The sequence below is a fragment of the Aotus nancymaae genome, unplaced genomic scaffold (assembly GCF_030222135.1).
Source record: "Aotus nancymaae isolate 86718 unplaced genomic scaffold, 86718_ANA_hifiasm-v0.15.2.pri h1tg000131l, whole genome shotgun sequence".
NCBI lineage: Eukaryota > Metazoa > Chordata > Mammalia > Primates > Aotidae > Aotus > Aotus nancymaae.
In genome coordinates this window covers 11,510,734-11,531,714 of record NW_026988546.1, presented here as the reverse complement: position 1 = coordinate 11,531,714, position 20,981 = coordinate 11,510,734, and the positions used below count along the sequence as shown (strand labels likewise).

At 40.8% G+C, this 20,981-nt stretch overlaps 2 protein-coding genes across 4 annotated transcripts; both read right to left on the bottom strand.

The window, feature by feature from the left end:
- Positions 1-691: 691 nt before the first annotated feature.
- On the bottom strand, positions 692-1,062 carry LOC110569590 (notch-regulated ankyrin repeat-containing protein). The gene is made up of 2 exons (XM_064371426.1): positions 991-1,062; positions 692-841 (listed from the first exon to the last, which is right to left on the bottom strand). Exons 1-2 carry the CDS (start codon positions 1,060-1,062, stop codon positions 692-694), a joined length of 222 nt encoding a protein of 73 aa, XP_064227496.1.
- Positions 1,063-7,433: 6,371 nt separating this feature from the next.
- Positions 7,434-20,915, bottom strand: CUNH2orf49 (chromosome unknown C2orf49 homolog). 3 transcript variants are annotated; one of them, XM_012471492.2, is made up of 5 exons: positions 20,768-20,915; positions 18,738-18,904; positions 14,994-15,369; positions 12,131-12,205; positions 7,434-8,332 (listed from the first exon to the last, which is right to left on the bottom strand). In XM_012471492.2, the coding sequence occupies exons 1-4, from the start codon at positions 20,864-20,866 to the stop codon at positions 12,149-12,151; spliced, it is 699 nt and encodes a 232-aa protein (XP_012326915.1). In that variant the 5' UTR covers positions 20,867-20,915; the 3' UTR covers positions 7,434-8,332; positions 12,131-12,148. The 3 variants fall into 3 exon arrangements, with proteins under 3 accessions (XP_012326915.1, XP_012326916.1, XP_012326914.1); XM_012471493.2 differs by lacking the exon at positions 7,434-8,332 and having other exon boundaries at positions 8,806-12,205; positions 14,994-15,116; positions 15,243-15,369; XM_012471491.3 differs by lacking the exon at positions 7,434-8,332 and having other exon boundaries at positions 8,806-12,205.
- Positions 20,916-20,981: the final 66 nt, after the last annotated feature.

Sequence of the window (20,981 nt, the reverse complement as noted above, 5' to 3'; positions counted from 1 at the left end):
GATGGGAGGGCGGGGGGTGGGGGCGTGAGGGGCAGCACGGAACACCGTCAGGCTGGGCGGCATTTTCAGTGCAACCAAGAAATGGGAGACTCAAGTTTTTAAAGACTAGAGAAAAATGCATCACTCCCCCATGACCACGCACAGTATTTTCCAAACAAAAACCAGGCGCACAAACTTCACCCACAAGATAAATAGTTGCGAACACCCAGAGCAGCGGAGCGTGTCCTCGGCCGCGCGCGAGCCGCGGACGGCGGACCTGACGGCTGCTCCTCGGCGCCGGGCGGGTCCTGCAGGCGGCGGCCGGGCGCTCCGAGTCCGCTTCGCCCCCGCCGCCTGCCTTTCACCTTCGGGACAACACGTTTTGCGCAGAAGATCCGGTATCTCGGGATTCCGAACTTGCTGGTTGCGAGACTCAAATTTCAAAAGGGGCTGGAGTCCGCGCCCCGCCCCCACCCGCGAGTCGGCGGGCCGCGGGAAGTTGCTGCGGCCTGGCCGGGCCCGACATGGCCGCGGGGAGGCGTTCGGCGGCGGGGCTGCCCGACCCCGGGGCCGGCCGGAAGCACGCGCCGCATTCGCCGTGGCCGCGGCCTCCTGGCGGGGCCTCGACCCGGGCGCACACTGAGGAAGTTGGCGGGAAGGTACAGCAGAGACGACGCGGGCGGGGCGGGGCCGGGCTGGGGTCGCGGCGGCATCACCAGCCGCTGGCCGCGTACTTGGCCTTGGTGATGAGATAGAGCACGATGTCCTGGTGGCCGCCGAACGCCGCGATGTGCAGCGCGCTCCAGCAGTCGCGGTTGGCCAGGCGGATGTCGGCGCCGAACTTGACCAGCAGCTTCACTAGCTCCAGGTTGCCAGCAGCTTCACCAGCTCCAGGCCAGGCGGATGTCGGCGCCGAGCTTGACCAGCAGCTTCACCAGCTCCAGGTTGCCAGCAGCTTCACCAGCTCCAGGCCAGGCGGATGTCGGCGCCGAGCTTGACCAGCAGCTTCACCAGCTCCAGGTTGCCGTCGATGACCGACTGGTGCAGCGCCGTCTGGCCCTCCGGCCCGAATGTTGTTGCCATTTTGAGATGGAGTTTCACTCTGTCACCCAGGCTGTGGTGCAGTGGCATGCTCCTGGTTCATTGCAAACTCCATCTCCCAGGTACAAGGGATTCTCCTGCCTCAGCCTCCCGAGTAGCTGGGATTACAGGTGCATACCACCATGCCTGGCTGATTTGTTTTGTATTTTAGTAGAGACAGGGTTTCGCCATGTTGGCCAGACTGGTCTTGAACTTCTGACCTCAAGTGATCTGCCCACCTCGGCCTCCCAAAGTGCTGGGATTACAGGTGTGAGCCACCACACCTGGCTAATGGCTGGCTATTTTAAAATTTTTTTGTAGAGATCAGGTCTCACTATGTTGCTTAGCCTGGTTTCAAACTCCTGGGCTTAAGTGATCCACCCACCTCAGTCTCCCAAAGCACTGAGATTACCAGTGTGAACCATCACGCCTGGTTTGTTTTCTTTTAAAATAAGTTTTATTCAAACACAGCCATATCTGTTCATTTATGCATTGGTTTGCTGGCAATTTTTTAATATCTCGACCTTTACAGAAATACCTGCCACCTGTGCTGTACTCTATCTTGATCTGGGTAGTGATACATACACATACACACATACATTTTTTCCTGAGCTATATGAGTTTTTTTTTTAATTCTACAGCATTTTATTATAACTCAATACAAGATTTTAAATATGTTACACTTTGTATAGTTTCTTGTCCTGGAGTTATTAAAGCTTGTCTTTTTTTTCCGTTAAACAGCAAGCCAACTTGTTTGATCTTTACTTAATTACGACAATATGTGAAATCTTTGGGGTCGGTCTCTACTGCCTGATGCTTCTGCTGCAGCTCACACTGGGTCCATTGTTTTCTTGTATGCAAGGGTAACTTTGGTTTGTTAATCACTACCTTTAAAAAGTTATCTGGGGTGTTTCTTGAGACTTAGAATAAGGATGTCTTCCTGCAGAGATGATTGTCATTGTCTTTGCCAGACAACTGGGCTACCACCACACTGGAACTCCTTCCAAGTCATTTCCAGAGTTACTTTCACCATCCTGGGGATGTAAGTCTTAGCTGCAAATCTGTATGAGTCGGCTTGCCTGCCTCCACCCGACTTTGTCCCCTTTCCCTTTCCTATTCTTCCTTCCTTCTTTTCCTTCATTTTCTTCCCTCCCTCCATCCATGAAAAGGAAAGATATATTTCTAATTCACACTTATATGTGGTGGTGTTTTCTGAGGTCATACCTATTAGGTTCCCCTCTTCAAGCACTCAAGAGATTTTACTTTTCTCTCTCTTACATTACAGTCACCTACAGCCGAGTTTCAACAGAGTTTGAAACAAAATTGCCTACTTCTCTGGGTTCTTGATTTCACTTAGCCTGTCAGCTCTTCTGTGCTTTTATGTTTAAAAAAACCATTTTTTTTTTTCTCGGCAGAATTGCTCCTTATGTTTAAGAAGAGCAAGCCTTTTTCTCTAATGTTTAGCAAATGAACAAACCTAACTATAAATATTTTATTAGTTACTTCCACTTTGTTACACAGTCTACAATGTTAAGATTTGCATTGATTACATCTGTTTCATGGGCTTTGATTTAAATGTACAACTATCTTGTAGAATAAATTACATATTTAAACCTTGTAATAATATTTAATATTTAGGATATTATAAAATTCTTTTTTTTTTAGCTGGAGTTTTGCTCTTGTCACCCAGGCTGGACTGCAATGGTGCAATCTCAGCTCACTGCAACCTTTGCCTCCGGGGTTCAATTGATTCTCCTGCTTCAGCCTCCCGATTAGCTGGGATTACAGGCACCTGCCACCATGACCAGCTAATTTTTGTATTTTCAGTAGAGATGGAGTTTCACCATGTTGGCCAGGCTGGTCTCGAACCCCTGACCTCAAGTTATCTGCCTACCTTGGCTTCCCACAGTGCTGGGATTACAGGCGTGAACCACCATGCCAGGCCAGGATATTAAAAATTCTTAATGGAACTAGTCTACCTTCAACCAAAACCATGAAAATTTAGTCACTGAAGTAAGTGAAAGAAACAGTTTCACTGATGAGGCAATCATTCTACATGAACCAGGAACAAGGCAAGAAACTCAGTAAATTGATCTGCTGTGGTACAATGTGCCCTGGAACTATGATGGTTACTACTCCCTCAATATTGCCCTTAGTGAAAGCTTTATCTCTGGAAAAAATTTAGAGGTATGCCTGCAAAAGAACTCAGTGCTGTTAGTAGAGCAGAACTTTAGAAACTAGTAGAGAAATCCTTGTGATCACAAAAATGAAGCCCAAGGTATATGTATTGCACATGGTGGACTTGCCAACAACTAGACACTATCCAATTTGTAAGGAGAGGGTTGCCTTCAAGTCTTTAAGTCAGCCCAATAAATAAACCCTGACTCCTTTGGACAAGATTATGTAAAACTAGTTATATCAAAGCAAAATAAAAGTTATATTAACTTGCATATCACTTAATCATAGTACTTTAGAAACCTTGACTCCTAGCCCACTGTCCCAAAAAACATGAGCTTTTTTCTTACACAGAGATGATGATGGGGCAAGTGCCATCTCTAAACACATGAGATTTTTTTTAAACACTGAGAAGGAAATTGTCCAGGTGACGTATATGCCAAAATGTACATAGTGACCTTTCAGTGCAAAAAAGGGACTAGAACTCCATTATAAAAATAAGAGCAGACTGACTTCATCCCTGACATCTATTAGCATTTACACATTTTACTCACTTACTATGAGTAAAATGACCTCCCACATTCTGAGGGTGGTATGGTTTGAATGTCTCCCCCAAAAGTTCACGTGTTGAAAACTTAGTTGCCATAGAAACAGTATTAAGATAGGGTCTTAAAGAAGAGATTAGGCCATAAGGGCTCTGTCCTCAGGAATGGATTAATCCCATTATCACAGGGGCATGGAAGTGGTTTCTTGATTTAAAAAAAAAAAGGTGAGTTCAGCCCAAGTTCTTCTGCGTTTTGCATACGCACTGTTGTCCTTTTGCCTTCTGCCATGGGATAACCCTCACCAGGTGCCAGTGCCAAGATCTTGGACCTCCCAGCCTCCAGAACTGTGAGCCAAATAAACTAGTCTTTATAATTTACCTAATCTGCGGTATTCTGTTACAGCAGGAGAAAATGGACTAAGATAGAGGGGATCTTCCACAAGAAAAATCCAGTCGTTTATATTTGATTGGTTTCTCCAGGTTTCAAGGAATTAAAAAATGTAACTAGTAAACTACCTAGTGCACAGAATACCGTGACTTTAATCATTAAATGTTCTTCAGATTCCTTCTCAAATTTTTAGATTGAACAACTGGGATTAATGAGAAGACCCACCTGGGCACGGTGGCTCACAGCCTGTAATCCCAGCACTTTGGGAGGCCAAGGTGGGTGGATCACAAGGTCAGGAGATCTAGATCATCCTAGCTAACATGGTGCAATCCCATCTCTACTAAAAATACAAAATGTTAGCCTGGTGTAGTGATGCATGCCTGTAGTCCCAGCTACTCGGGAGACTAAGGCAAGAGAATCACTTGAACCCAGGAGGTGGAAGTCGCAGTGAGCCGAAATTGCGCCACTGCACTCCAGCCCGGGTGACAGAGGGAGACTCAGTCTCAAAAAAAAAAAGGGAAGCAGAAAAGGCCCTTGAGGACACGGACCGTGTTTTATTTACTCCAGTTCCTTATTTAGCACCTGAGCACGTAGACACCTTAAAACTGCTGAATGGATGTCTGTCTAGGGATTTATTTTTTTTGTTGTTAATAAAGTCGATTTGGGCAGGGCGCAGTGGCTCAAGCCTGTAATCGCAGCACTTTGGGAGGCCGAGGCAGGTGGATCACGAGGTCAAGAGATCGAGACCATCCTGGCCAACATGGTGAAACCCCGTCTCTACTAAAAATACAAAAATTAGCTGGGCATGGTGGCATGCACCTGTAGTCCCAGCTACTCGGGAGGCTGAGGCAGGAGAACTGCTTGAACCCGGGAGGTGGAGGTTGCAGTTAGCCGAGGTCTCGCCTTTGCATTCCAGCCTGGCTCCCTGCGGCAGAGCGAGACTCTGTCTCAAAAAATAAATAAATAAATAAATAAAGTCGATTTGACATTCTTTTTCATTAAAACTCAAATCTTAAATGATATGACTTAAACAACACTAGAAATGAGTGGAGTGTGTAAGATTGAAGGCAAAAGGAATGAAGGTAATTACTCTAATTGATAAAAGTCATTTCCCACATGAGTACAGGATACAATTCTGCAGCCTCTATACATGTGTACTGGAATTGAACAATTAGGCAAGTGGATGGGGTGGTTGGCAGGAGCCCTGTTTCTCACTGTCGGAGTGGGAGGTTACAGACACGCAAGGGAAATCTGGAATGATCAATATGGTAATAGATTAGAGGTAGAGACATAAGTGTGAACTCATGTTTTACTCACTATAGATACAGATGGTTACATATAGAAATATCTATAGAGATGTACACCTATAGTGGTTAATAAACATACATGTATTTCCTTGCTCTGTCCGTTGAGGAGGCCTAAAAACAATAACACCCCAGTTGCAATCAGCATACTTAGCACCCAGATCTCAGTTTTTAACACCCTTTTCCAATGAAAGGAGCCAAGGCTTCCTTAGAGTAATGGCTCATTCTAGGGCTCATACAAAAAGACATGAGAGCATTCTATAGTACCAGAAAGGACGTGTTCAAAGAAAACACAATGATGGGATAAGTCACAGGGAAATGGGAGCTAACTGAAAGAGCTTTCAATGGTCAATGCAGAAAAAAATTTGAGTTAAAAAACAAAACAAAAAACACACACATTAGATTTTAACCCCAAATATAAAATAAGTACCCATGAGTCATACTGACATAAATCATTGAATAAAATTAATGGTAGAGGGTAAGTCTCCTGCGCAGAATTCTAAATCATTTATGTACTTCGCCAGCAAAGTGACTCTCCATTACTTAAGTGACTTAAGGTTATTTGTTTCCAAAGAGCACAGTATGTATGAAAAGGGGAAACAGAAATAACTTTTTTTTTCTTGGAAAAAATATCATTCAGAAGACCAATAACTTCATAGCAGAAAAAACTGACAAACACTACATCAGCCAAATGAGGTCAAACTCAAAAGTAGTATCATGTTTACAGTATGTGTCCTCAAAATAATGTGATGAAAATGGCAATTTACCTCTGTGGTCTTCCCCACAGAACATATAGCCCCAGTCTAATCATGAGAAAAACATCAGAAAAATCCCAGTTGAGGAACACTTTCCAGGTATTTACCTGAACATTACTCTTCAAAACTGTAAAGTCATCAAAAACAAGGGAAGTCTGAGAAAATCAAAATAAATTATGAACTTTAGTTAACAATGAGTCATTTCAACAAAGGTACCGTAAAATGTATGTTAGCAGGGAAACTATGGAGTACGTTAAAAACCTGTACTACTGTGGAAATTTCTCCAGAAATCTAAAACTGTCCTAGTTTATTTTTTTAAAGTTTATTTTAAAAAATTACATAGCAAGGCAGAAAAAACATAACAGAAGTCTTAGAGAGATATGGTTTTATATTTATGAAAAGTATTTGTCTTTCACCATATCTAGTAAAGCATTTTATAGTCTCCTAAGGGTTTAACTGTTGGTCAAAGAAATAAATTTTAGTTCAAACTATTTACCCAAAGATTAAAAAACAAAACAAGGCCGGGCACAGTGGCTCACCCCTGTAATCCCAGCACTTTGGGAGGCCAAGGTGGGTGGATCACGAGGTCAGGAGTTCGAGACCAGCCTGGCCAACATGGTGAAACCCCGTTCTCTACTAAAAATACAATAATTAGCCAGTGTGGTGTGCCTGTAATCCCAGCTACTCGGGAGGCTGAGGCATGCAAATCACTTGAACCCAGGAGGCCGATGTTGCAGTGAGCCGAGACCACACCATTGCACCCAGCCTGGTAACAGAGTAAGACTCCAGCTCAAAAAAAAAAGAAAAAAAAATTGGCTAATTTTACTTGAGGAGAAAAGATAGGGCTATTATAGACTTATTTAAGTAGTCTTATTTTTGATTAAATTGAATGCTTGGTTAAATCTGAACGTTAACAGCTTCCAATTGGTATTAGAATCAAATTCAAGGTCCTACATAGTGTCATACATTATCTGGCTCCTGCCTACCTTCTTTGAATTCATTTTATACTACCATTGCCCCTGTTTTCATTCACTTGGGCCACACCAGTCTTTCTAAGAACCTAGTAAGCCTTAGAGCTTTCATATTTTGTCCTTGTCTGGTACCTGTTACCTACTGCTGGGTAGCAAACTACCCCCAATACTTAATGGCTTCATACAACTTCCATTTTATTCATTCATGATTCTGAGAGTCATCAATCTGGACTGATCCCATCAGGGGGCTCATCATGCAGCTTTAGTCAGCTGGCAGCTAGACTGGGGATAGATGCCTAGTGGTCACATGTCTGGCTGTTGGGTGAGCCATGTATTTCCAATGGGCACACTTGGGCTTTTTCACATGGATGCAAGCAGAGGTCCAAGTTTAAGAGTAGAAGAAGCATTCACTTGATCAAAGCAAGTTACAAGGCCAGTCCATAAACAAGTGGTGGGAAGCAGACTCCAGCCTTGATGGGAGGAGGAGTATGCAGCCATTCAAAATCGGATACATGTAGAATGCTTCTCCTGAAAGCTTTCCATAGCTGTGCCTCAGTCATGCTCTCTTCAAAGTATAGTATCTTCAGAGGCCTTTCCTAACCACTGTATTTAAAATAGCTCCTCACCGGGCTTTCTTCATCTTTCACCTTTTCATGACCCTCTTTTATTTTCTACCATTACACTTACTGTTTCGTGGTTCCCTTGTCTGTTTTCTCTATGGGAGCAATGAATGAACATGGCAAATTAAGTATCTGCCTTGTTCATTCCCAAGAGCTAACACAGTAGGTACTCAACAAATATACAGGCAATTTACATCTTTATTTTTTATTCCACATTAAGAAAGATGATCAAGTTATTAAACAACTGAAAAAGTAATGCACTTCAGTTAGTAAAATGCACTTTAGTAAAACCAATCTAAGTAGACATAAGATTTTTGTCTTCTCTGTCCAGACAAAAAAATGAAGAACCTACGTGTTAAGTATAAAGGAGAACCCTGGTGTGGTGGTGTATGCCTGTAGTCCCAGCTACAAGAAGCTGAAGCAGGAGGACCGCTTGAGCCAAGGAGTTCAAGGCTGCAGTGAGCTATGATTATGCCACTGCACTCCAGCTCTGGGCGACAGAGCAAGACCTCATCTCTAAAACAAAACAAAAGATAAAGTAGAAAGTTACCTGAGTCTTTTCCAAGTTATTTAATTTAGAGCATCAGTCTTCAAATATAATAACATTAAGATATCAGTTTAGAAATTAACTTTTTTTCAGATCACTCCAACACAAAATCTCTCAACTGAATCTCTAGTTTTTCTCATTTTATTAAGAGCTTATTACATGAGAAGGTTCAGAGACTTATTTCCATACCTCAACAAGCAGTGACAGTCAACATAACAGGCTCTGTAGCACCATATCCCAACATGAGACCACTCCAGCCACCCTCTCATTCAAAGAAAAACTGCAAGTTATGGCTGGACCACTCCAATCACATCTGATCTTAAACAATCCAGGTAAACAAAGTTGTACTATAAAGAATACTTTCCAAAATTGTTTACTCAAATAAAAACAGATCAAGTCATTACAGAGCATTTTTCCATTTTATTAAGAATAACAGACCTACTCAAGGTAATTTTATTGTTTATTTAAATAAGGATAAGGCTACTTAAAAGACTTTTTACATACAAAAATGTACAAGGTTAAACTTTTCTGTACTTAATTACAAAACCTGCACAAGCGTTTAATAAAAGAGCACACTTAAAAACATTTTTACCATTATTTAGCCTCTAAAAATTACTGAAGTTCAACAGTAGTAAATAGAGGAAGCTCTTACATATATACATATATATGATTTAGTCTACTGGCAGTTTTACTTAATGTAAGTTTTTAAAAGGTCACATTGCTATTGAATGAGTCTCTATAGATCAGTTTTAGAATCGTCTCTCAAAACTTAAGTCAACCAAAATATTATTTCAAATAATAATTCCAATTCTGAAGAATTTTAATACTACCAAATATATTATGGCCTCATAGTAGTAACTGAACCAACTTTCCAAAGTGCCTGGTAGCCGTCCAGATGAATTAGGTTACTTTGGAAAACTGTACTGTCTTTACAGCCATTGAGAAGCCATTCAGTGCCCTGGTGCTGTAGGGTCTTGAGACTTTCGAGAATTCACACAGCAGTCTATGATCCCTCAAATATAAGAGGACAGGGGTCAGCCTATCTTCACCCCTCAGTGAATGAGGAGGGCCAAGCAGTATGACTTGCAAACCTAAGCCAGAAGCTTGGGATCTACAGTAAAAAGGAAGAATTAAAGTAGAGAAAGAAAATGTATAAGGAGAAAGGGAAAATAACAAACAAAGAGGGAAAGGAAGAAGAAACAAGGATACCTGCTAATGGCAGGAAGTGATAAAGTGCCCATAACTACAACTTACAAGCCTCCCACTAACTCTAATGTCATTCATTTGCCTACTCCAGTAATAAGAAAAGCTGGCTTTAGTGGACTATAGAATCAAGAGCAACATTACCCGCTTCATGTTATTGAGGAACTAGTATTCTAAAGTTGTCTGCCATTCAAATCAAGTTCTTCTAACTTTTTAAGCAAACCAAAACACTTCAAGATATAGGGCTCCCAAGGCTGCTGCTCCAGATTCCCAGCATTCAGCATGCTTCATTATGTGGAGAAGGACATTTCAAGACAAGTGTATCCATACACCTTCAGAAGGAACAAAGCTCTAAGAAGGTGGGATTATGTTAATATAATACATAGTACATGGTTTAGTGTTTCTCCACGTTTCAAACTCAAAATAGCTCAATAATATGCTGCTACCATGAGCACTGATTCTGAATGTTCATAATATAAACTTCAATTTGAAGCAACAATGTTACACAGTTCAGCTGTTGTTGCCAACCTACTCTGTAAGTTAAAATACAAATAAAATATTAATTTTATTGACTAAAAATAAGTTCCCACTGACTTAAAATCGTCAAATGGCTAACTCTCTCTCAACTAACAGAGAAACACAGATGGAAGCGGAAAGGAAAAGTGAATATAAAATAAAATTTGTCAATCTACTCTAAAATCTGCACTTTTAAAATCTTCCTTTGCATATATTTTTGTATAGGATGATAGTTGCCCACCAACATTATTACGTCTATCAGCCCTGCAGATAACAATTTACTGTTAATAATTTATGTAATACTTAGTATGTTTTGTCTTATGTGTACAGATTTACAGTCTGGATTAAAGATAGAATGATTAAAAACTACTGGGTTAAAGTCTTAGTGTGGTACTTACCTGCAAGGCTGAATTAATTGTTTGGAAGGCTATTCAATAGCTGTACTAAAATGCTTGTTTTAACAAATCAAAAGAGGAACAAGACTCCTTTAAAACATATTGAAAAAGGTTTGAAGATCAATCATATAAAGAATTATGAAGTATCCTTTGCTCTTACTTAGAAGCACAGAGCAGAACAGCAGAAACTATAATTCATGAATATAAGGTAAACCCTATCTTCCCATTGATTTCCATTATACAACTAGAGTAAAAATACTACTTGAACAAAAATAAACAAAAAACCTTAGCAGATAATTCTGTGTGGAACAGCCCTGTGGGAAGTGTCTATATTACAGCTGCAGGGAACCTCACCTAAGCTGGGAGTCCATCTTCCTATGCTGCACTCTGTAGTGACTTCTGACTCCAGCAGCTCCTCTACTGCCTACTCCATATTACGCTAATTTTTGCCTGACTGCTATGCTTCCTGGACTCTTATAAGTTCTAGAATTCTATGCCCACTCCCAATTCTCTAAACTTACTGCCATCGAATGCCATCTCTAACATGATTACTCAGCCTGAAGATATTTTAAATCAACTTCATTTTGAAAAGATTAAGCTCCCAGGAGCGGTAATAGCTGAACTCAGAGTGAGCACAGACTGCTCATGAAAAGAGTAGGTAGGACTGCTGCATGACAAAAACATTCTAAAGGATGGTCCAGGTGCAGAACCAACCTGTCAACTCGTAATATATACATCCATCGTTATGACTTCAAAGAAAGAAGCAACAGCAAGCACTGATTCCCTTTTACTTTTTATGGGAAGAAGCAATGTATGCACTTAAAGAACAGCATTTTTATCTGTATATTCTCAATAGTTTTCCAGCAGTACTACAAAGATGCTTTTCTTGGTGAACCTTTTAGGATGAATGTTGTAATATTTACTCAAATACTGTGACAAACTGTTTTATGTTTCAAAAGAAATAAAAATGGCAAACTAGCAAAATATTTGAGTTTTTAAAAAAAAAATCTCAAATTTCCCTAAGACTCTGAACAAGGCTAATGAGAGTAACTCCTAAAATTCACTGGATGCTTTTTTTTTTGAGACAGAGTTTCGCTCTTGTTGCTCAGGCTGGAGTGCAATGGCACAGTCTTGGCTCACTGCAACCTCCACCTCCCGGGTTCAAGCGATTCTCCTCCCTCAGCCTCCTGAGTAGCTGGGATTACAGGCATGCACCACCATACCCGGCTAATTTTGCATTTTTTAGTGGAGATGGGGTTTCTCCAGGTTGGTCAGGCTGGTCTGGAACTCCAGACTTCAGGTGATCTGCCCGCCTCAGCCTCCCAAAGTGCTGGGATTACAGGCGTGAGCCACCATGCCCAGCCAATTCACTGGATGCTTTATAGTAGGCTTGTAGCTAATGATTTGACTAGGGTCAATATAAATGGCATATACTAAGTCATTGGTTTAAAAGATATTCTTTCTAATCAGGGCAAGACAGGCAAGAATTTTAAAAAAGAAAGGAAGGGAGGGAGGGAAGAAGGAAAGGAAAATAAATCATTTTTTTAAACCTATTTGAAACCTCTTAAGAAAATTCCATGATAATCAGGATTTCTGTAAATACTGTCGATATATATGAACATGTTTGAAAAACTACAGTTACAGCATATTTACATTTTCGGAAACTTTCCTTCAGGGCCAAGTAACATGTTGTATTTTCCTTTTTGCTTGTGGGGGCTTCAGGTTATTCTGAAAGAAATGAACAGAAATCAGTTTATACTTGCAGAAATATCAGAAAACAACAACTTGCAGAAATATCAGAAAACAATTTCCTAGTGTTTTACTTCAATGTATTTAAAATGAACATTTTAAACAACCAAGGTTTACTATTAATGTATTAATGAAAGATCACTGCTGCCATCTAGTGGGAATATATTTCTTTTCTTTTTTTTTTTTGAGATGGAGTTTCACTCATTACCCAGGCTGGAGTGCAATGGCGTGATCCCGGATCACCGTAACCTCCGCCTCCTGGGTTCAAGCATTTCTCCTGCCTCAGCCTCCCGAGTAGCTGGGACTACAGGCGCATGCCACCATGCCCAGCTAATTTCTGTATTTTTAGTAGAGACGGGGTTTCACCATGTTGACCAGGATGGTCTCAATCTCTTGACCTCATGATCCATCCACAGGGGCCTCCCAAAGTGCTGGGATTATAGGCGTGAGCCACCGCGCCCAGCCTGTGGGAATTTATTCCAAGATAGGGGAGTGAGTTTTCTAGCTTTGTGGTTCTCAAATGTTTGTAATAACAGAGCACTTAAAAACCTGCCCCACCCAGAACTGGTCTTATCCCAGAACCAATTAAACCAGAATCCATAAAAGGTAGAGGGATTGACTTCTTTTTGCTTTGGTTTTTTTGGGAAGCTCCTCAAGTGATCTTAACAGAGTTGAAAACCATTTGACTGCTCCAGATCTGCTTCCTCCCTGTCCAGCCCATCTCTTTCATCAACTTTACAATCCAAAGTCAATGAGAAATAGGCTGGGCAGGTGGCTCACACCTGTAATCCCAGACTTTGGGAGGCCGAGGCGGGTGGATCATTTGAGGTCAGGAATTCGAGACCAGCCTGGCCAACAAGTTTGGTGAAACCCTGTCTCTACCAAAAAAACAAAAAAAATTAGCTGGGTGTGGTGGCAGGTGCCTGTAATCCTAGCTACTCAGGAGGCTGAGGCAGGAGGATGGTTTATACCTGTGAGGTGGAGGTTGCAGTGAGCCAAGATTGCGCCACTGTACTCCAGGCTGGGGAATGGAATGAGACTCTGTCTCAGACAATAAACAAACAACAACAAAAACACAAGGTCAATGGGAAATGTTAATAAGAAGAAAATATTTATTTATATGTATGCACACATATAAAAGAATCTTTTATCCTTATTGTTTTATATATAGCTACATATATCTCCCTCTAAGATATATATATATATATAAAAAGATACATATATATGTAAAGATACATATACATATCTATATATCTCATATAAAATTTTCTGGGGTAGAGAAATGCTGTTTAAGAGCCTGGGAAAAAAAATTCTTTGAGGCTTACTCCTTATGGCAGTATTTGAGATGTGGCTTTATTCTTCCAACTCTCATCCCATACCCTCCTCCTCTCTCCCACAAAGGTAGCTGAAAGGAGTATGGAGGCAGCATGGCCTCTAAGTGTGTGGCCTGGGATTAAACAAATCTAAACTCAAATTGCAGTCTGGTTGCTTACTAACTCTGGAACTCCCAACAAACTTATTTAAATTTACTAAGCTTCTGTTTCCTCATGAAATAGGAATATCAAAGATGCCTACTTCATAGGGTTACTGAAAGCATACAATGAACTAATTAAAGTAAAGAAATGACCAGTCAGGTGGTTTTCTTTTTCCAGGGTCTAGTATTTTAGAATGTTTGAATTTACTAAATTTTGATCCCTTTGATACATGATTACATGATAATAATAATAATAAAGCCATTATATTACAGGAATAATGGCTACTAAACTATTAGGTATTTAAAAGTAAAAGGACTTTTCCGAAGAGCCTATACATATTATGTGTGTGTGTGTGTGTGTGTGTGTGTATATCACCTCACAAATTAAACTCTAATACATCATGTTAACTGCACCAAATTTGCTAAGAAGCATCCAAATGATTCAACATAGTAGAGCACAACACAATAGATTTGTCCAACTTCTGCTATGCCCACAAAGCTAGGTAAACTGAGCAGTAGGCGAGGCAAGTGGCAAATCTTAAAAAGATTCTAGTGCGTTTTTTTTTTTTCTTTGAGACGGAGTCTTGCTCTGTCATCCAGGCTGGAGTGCAATGGTGCTGTCTCGGCTCACTGCAACCTCCACCTCCTGGGTTCAAGTGATTCTCCTGCCTAAGGCTCCCGAGTAGCTGGGATTATAGGCACCTGCCACCACACCTGGCTAATTTTTGTATTTTTAGTAGAAACAGGTTTCATCATGCTGGCCAGGTTGTTCTCAAACTCCTGACCTTGTGATCTGCCCATCTTGGCCTCCTAAAGTGCTGGGATTACAGGCATGAGCCACCGTGCCCAGCCTGGTGTGGTTTTAAGGTATGAACAAACAGACAGACTTAAGGTCAGGCCCCAAATGCTACTTAATAAATGTGTGACCCTGGACAAATTACTTAATGTTCTAAACATTGCCAATAAAGGAATATTTGTCTGTTTTCATTCCAAGACAGTTAAAGGAACTTAATGAGAAAAATCTAAGAAAACTGCCTAATGTAGAGAGATCCTCTCTCTACGTATTTTAAGCAGAAATAACTTGAGTGAACTTTTAAAAACATTAATCACCATGGACTTTAAAATTCCAGAATTCAAGTACTCGAGTAATAAGATGTATTATACAAATGGGACAGACCATCAAAAGGGTTTAAAAAAAGAATGTAACACAGTTGACCCACCTCCCGTTATGAGCCAGACTGCTCAGGTTTCATTCAGACCACTTACCAGCATGGAAACCACCCCCATACTTACCATGGCCTCTGCTTCTTCTTTAGGAGCAGCTCGCTTTAACTTCACTGGAGTAGTTCCAACAGGGGACAACGGTGGCGACTTCACAGAGCCTGAAGGACTTTTCCTATGCGTTAAGTCATGGTTCTGTTTAGTGTCATTATTATTGTGTTCCGTTTTATTGTTCATAGGCAAATTGGAAGACAAAATTAGGGGTGAAACACTCGAAGAGGAATTTGATAATTTTCTAAAGGCATTACTGGTAAAGCTTGCCTGAGGGGGAGGCTTGAGTCGATCATTATCTCCATTCTCTGTTTTTTTCACTTTTATGCTTGTACTCGTTGAACTTCCATCAAATACAATGAGGGGTCTTTTCCTTAACCCGTCTACAGCGCTACTCCTGAAATCAAAAAGATGTGCTCTTGAAAAATACCATCTGGAATGGCAAACCAGTTCACTGGAATTCAAGTTCAAATAAACAATAACCAAGAAGATTTATTGATAAGACTAATCTTTTCTAAGTGGGACTAATAGAAATTAAATTTTCTATGTTTGCTCTAAATGAAGGAATTCCCTAGTGTTTTACTTCAAAGTTTAAAATATTTATGTACAAGAAATTTAAAATGAGATTTCCTAGTTAAAAAACAAACACAAGCTTATTGATAGGGTTATCTTAACCATGTAATCAGTTATTATTTAAAAAGGATAAAAAACTATAAAACTATACCAAGACTACCACAGTGGTAATCTACAAATGAGGCACAGCATTCTATTCCATTCACTAAAGGTCCCTAGAGCCAAGACATTTTCTAAATTAATTGTAACTATGATATTTGTACAAGTTTAATTGTAAAATTTGGCAAGTAACCTCATATTTACCTTCTGGAAATCTAATTTCCACTCTTAATTGTAAAGGTTAATAATGAAAGCATTCGTTTGCTTATTACTCATCATACCTCAAGCTATATAACAGATTAACTGAAAACAAACAAACAAACAAAAACCTTTTTTTTTTTTTTGAGACAGAGTTGCATTCTTGTAGCCCAGGCTGGTGTACAATGGTGCAATCTTGGCTCTCTGTAACCTCCACCTCCTGGGTTCAAGCAATTCTCCTGCCTCAGCCTCCCGAGTAGCTGGGATTATAGGTGCACACCACCAGGCAGGCAAATTTTTGTATTTTTAGTAGAGACAGGGTTTCACCATGTTTGCCAGGCTAGTCTTGAACTCCTGACCTCAAGTTATCCACCTGCCGCAGCCTCCCAACATGCTGGAATTACAGGCAAGAGGCAAGAGCCACTGTGCCCGCATTAACAACAAAAAAAAACCTTTTAATTAAACATGTTAAAAAAAACTTGAGGTAGCCAGTTATTAGGAAGAACATTTCAGCCCTGCTACTCAAAGGGTGATCTAGGGACCAGCAGCACAACATCATCATCATCTTGGGACTTTTTAAGAAAAGGAGAATCTGGGGCATCAACCTGAACTATGTATCAGAACCCATATTTTAACCAGATTCCTATGCAGTTGGCCAAACTCAAAAATTCTTGGGTCATCAATGAACATCATTTGATAGAAAATGAAAAGTAAGGTCACTGTATACCACTGCCTTTGTAGAAGGGAAACAGAGGGACTGACAGCAGGGCTTGACAGCTTGTTTCATCTAAGATTCAAGAGGCATATTAAAGTTTGAGAAGCACCAGGCTATGTTGCTATGGACCTAGTCCTAGCTCTATGTGACCTTGGGCATGTTATAGCACTTCTCAGGATCTCAGTTCCTTCACAGATAAAATAATAAGCACTTTAACAATACAAAATGATCTCTTGGATCCTTCCAGTGTTAATGCTCTGAATCAATTGAGAATTTAAAAAATAGAGTCAAAAAGTCTTTCTGAAATGATTTTGAGGGACTAATCAAGACAGTTGTAAGATGATTGCTTCAAAGGAAAGAAAAACCGGCACAGAAAGTTTTGCTTATAAGAACAATATGGCTGAATATGCTGATCAAGAGGAAAATATTGGCTGAATAAGAGCAAAAGTAAATTAAAAGGCATATGCAGTGTAAACCATATTTATGAAAGTTAACACTAATACATAGTCTGTACTAGTAAGTAAAAGTAACCATCAAGCTGAAATGATGGTCAATCTGAAATGCGTCCTCGATCAAAGGTCAGACTTTATTTTCGAAAAGACAAGGAGCAGACATGTATTCTTTGACTATCCTTCATACTTGAAGAATAATCTCAATCATAAGTTTTATTTGTAAAACAGAGATTAAAACTCAGAGGAACATACTTCCCCTTACCCCCACCCTCCTACTCTGTCTTCTCCCACTGTCTCTAGTGCACTGCCTATGACAGTGCCTTACAGACAGAAGGCCCCTTCCCTTCCCCACACACCTTAAAAAAATTAATTGATCAGGCCGGGCGCGGTGGCTCACGCCTGTAATCCCAACACTTTGGGAGGCCGAGGCGGGTGGATCACGAGGTCAAAAGATCGAGACCATCCTGGTCAACATGGTGAAACCCCGTCTCTACTAAAAATACAAAAAATTAGCTGGGCATGGTGACGGGTGCATGTAATCCCAGCTACTCGGGAGGCTGAGGCAGGAGAATTGCCTGAACCCAGGAGGCAGAGGTTGCGGTGAGCCGAGATAGCGCCATTGCACTCCAGCCTGGGTAACAAGAGCAAAACTCCGTCTCAAAAAAAAAAAAATTAATTGATCAACAGTATCCACTTTAAATATAATAAACAACAGAAGAAATAACTAGTTCACTTAAGGATCTTAGGACATTCTGTACTTATTAACCAATCAACAACACTGATTAATCAAATGTAACTTTCTTTAAAAAATTCACTTGCTTGTAGTTCTATAAAAAATTTTTTGAAATTAAAAAATTTTAAATAGCATAACTCAAACTAGTTAACAGGCCCTTCATTTGTGTATTATTCAAAGACATTAGAGTTTTTTACCTGACTTGACTTTTTTCTCAAAATTCAGGAAATCCTATTGGCTCTACCTACAAAATACATGTAGACTCGAGCCTACCAAATTTACTATAGTCAAAGCTGCTGCCATCTATTGCCTGGATTACAGTACAGCCTTCTAATTTGTTTCCTTGCTTCCACCCTTATACATGCCCCTGCCTCTCCCCATACACCTTAAATCACTTCTTAGGACAGCAGCCAGAGTCATCTTGTCAAAATGTACATCTAATGATGTCACCACTCTGCTCAAAATCCTCTAGTGGCTTCTTATCTCAGAGTAAACCAAAGTCCTTACAACGACTTATAAAGGTTTCCATGATCTGACAATCTCTTCTGTTCACCCCCAATACAACTCGTTCCTCCTACAGCCCTGATGGCCGCTTTGTTATTCCTGGTATATGATGGGCACATTCCTGATCCAGCCTCTTGTATTCTGGCCCAGAGTGCTAGCTTGTTCTCTTATTTCGTACAGGTCTCTTTACTAAATTGTCGTTTCTCACTATGATTGTTCCTGGTCAATTTATCAAAAATTGTAACCTTTCTCCCTGGCCTTTACTACTTATGTAACAATACTGTTATATAGTAACTCTGTTATTATGTTTCCCCCAACAAAAATATGAGCAGGGAATTTTTTTCAGTTTTATTTACTGCTATACACATAGTGGCTGGTGCTCAATAGATAGTTATTGAGTATATAATTTTTTTTACTTAAGTTTACCTCAGGAAAAATCAGTAACTGTTTAGTTATAAGATACACTGAAAGCTAGAACCACCAAAAAGTACCTTTCAGTCTCATTTTTAATCTCATGGTGTTCTCTTTTCTTTTCCATCATTTTCCCCCATCTATTCTTCGGCAAATCCCTCTGAGGCAATGGTATTGCGTGCTGGACATAAAGGTTGGTAAGACTGTCTTTGTTTATTCTTGCATCAGTTTCAACAGCTATGTTCTTCTGTTGGGGAAAAAAAGTAATTTCAAAACAACATTCTTAATTTTAATAACTAACCATCTTACCTAACATGGTAAAACATTACTGCTTAAATCACAAATTAATTAAAAAACCATTTTCACAATAACGTGAATACTTAGAGGCAGTGTTATAGGCTACATTCTGTAAATATTAGGTTCAGCCCCATCTTAAAGACAATGGTCACATTTTCTCAGTGTGACAAGGATTGCTATCCACAACTGCTCAGCCAACATACCAAGCATGAAAGATCATTTCCAGTAATATTACCGTAATATACAAGGGGATTGAAAACAGGGGACTGCCCAGGAAAAACAGACAAAAGAAAGTGAACAATGACTAACAGTCACCACATTCTGTCAATAAGCTACCTTGAGTGTTGCTATCATGATCAGATTAGTGGGATAGAGGTCTGTCTTGTCTTATATTTCTCGTGCTTCTCTAATGTAGTACTTCCTAAACTGAAGTTAACTACAAAGATTTCAAATAACACCACAGATAGAAACTGTTATCCCCGTAGTGATGACGGTAACAGTACATCATTAGAAAAGCCTGCACCCCATTTTCACTGATCCTTTCAAGTAAGCTTCCAGTCACTGTCCAACCACCTCTATCTCATCACTTCATTCTTCCTCATTTTCAATTGGTTCTTGACATCACGAAAAACATATAGCATAAACACAGGAGTGTCATGAAGACAGAGTTTGGATTTAAGAAGGAAAAGTGAGAATGGTAATGAGATCACAGGCTCTTCAATTTCAACTCAGAAAGGCTTGAAAACATCTGTGTTTGGAGCAACTGACAAACCTATATCCTCTAACAAAATCTAATAAAAGCACATTTTACTTCTCTTTCATATATTGGACTAATTTATTTTCACCGTGTCCACACTCAGAGGTAGGGGAAACTTCCAGGATTCCCTTGGACAACATTCCCAGAGAATTCATAGGCCCGCTACTTTGGGAAATATTGCCTTAGCAAAATTTCAGGGCACATTCCGTAACTACTGAACGAGAAACTGGGGACAGAGCCCAACAATCTGTGTTTTAGCAAGCCTTTGACTGGGTCTTAAGTACATGAAAAGTTTGAGAACCACAGGTAAAAACTTACTGACATAATTAAAATAAGCTCTACTTGGCAAGAGGACTTGAAATTCAAGAAAGATAGGGTATCAAGGGGAAAACCATATGGAAAACAACAAAATATGCCACATAAACCCCAATGAAACGTTCAGTAATTCTCTATCACTTAAAACATCACGTTTTTCCTTTCTCATTTTTCGCCTACTATCAGAGGCCACACAGGCTGGAAAAGAGCACGCGCTACATGAAGAGCCAGGAGCCCTGAATTCTCCTCCTGGCAGTACCATTTACAGATGTTGTGACCTTAAACAAGTCACTTCATCTCTCCGAACTGTTTTATCATCTTTAAACGGTGAGAGAGAGTGTGGAAAGGACAGTTTCTCAGACGCTTTCCAGCCCTGACAGTCCATGATTTCTACCTTCCCTGCCTATTCTACGCTTCTTCCCCACTTCCTTTCTTCCTGAGGTTGGTGCTTACACACAGGCAGAGGGGGTGGCCTGGGACTCCTCTTTCTAAGCCATCGGGATGGATAGATATGCCCTATTTCCCAAGCATTCCTGATATTCTGCGGGCGTCTATTTTTTCGGACAAGGGGTGAGGTGCGGGAGCGAGGGGACAGCTGGCTGGCCTGTATGGGTGGAGAGTGGCACAAACCCGGCGGGAGTGTCCGCAGTTACCCAAAGCTACTTAAGAAGAGCTTAGATGCAAGCGCCTCATTAGGGAAGGCCCACCCGTCCGCCCGCCCTCCACTCCGGCGCGCCCAACCTGCTCCAGAGTGAGGAGAAGGAACTCCTGGGACAGCAGCTCGGGGTGCAGCAGCAGTTCCGAGTCCGTGCAGCTGCGACCGCCCACATCCCCTGCCATCGTCGTCGCCAGGAGACCCCGATCGGCTACCCACAAAGCCCCGCGAAGAAAGCGTTTCGGAAGTGACGTACTCTGGCGGAGACTCGAGTGTGTCGTCACTCTGAGTGCGGCGCAC

Bases quoted from the DNA above. Each gene is read 5' to 3' on its own strand.
- LOC110569590 (XM_064371426.1), bottom strand. From the start codon at position 1,062: ATGGCAACAACATTCGGGCCGGAGGGCCAGACGGCGCTGCACCAGTCG. The intron at 842-990 runs GTGAAGCTGCTG...GGCAACCTGGAG, and splicing joins TCGACGGCAACCTGGAGCTG to CTAGTGAAGCTGCTGGTCAA.
- CUNH2orf49 (XM_012471492.2), bottom strand. From the start codon at position 20,866: ATGGCAGGGGATGTGGGCGGTCGCAGCTGCACGGACTCGGAACTGCTG. The intron at 18,905-20,767 runs GTTGGGCGCGCC...TTTCCCCAACAG, and splicing joins TTCTCCTCACTCTGGAGCAG to AAGAACATAGCTGTTGAAAC. The intron at 12,206-14,993 runs GTAAGTATGGGG...CATTTCTTTCAG, and splicing joins AAGAAGAAGCAGAGGCCATG to AATAACCTGAAGCCCCCACA.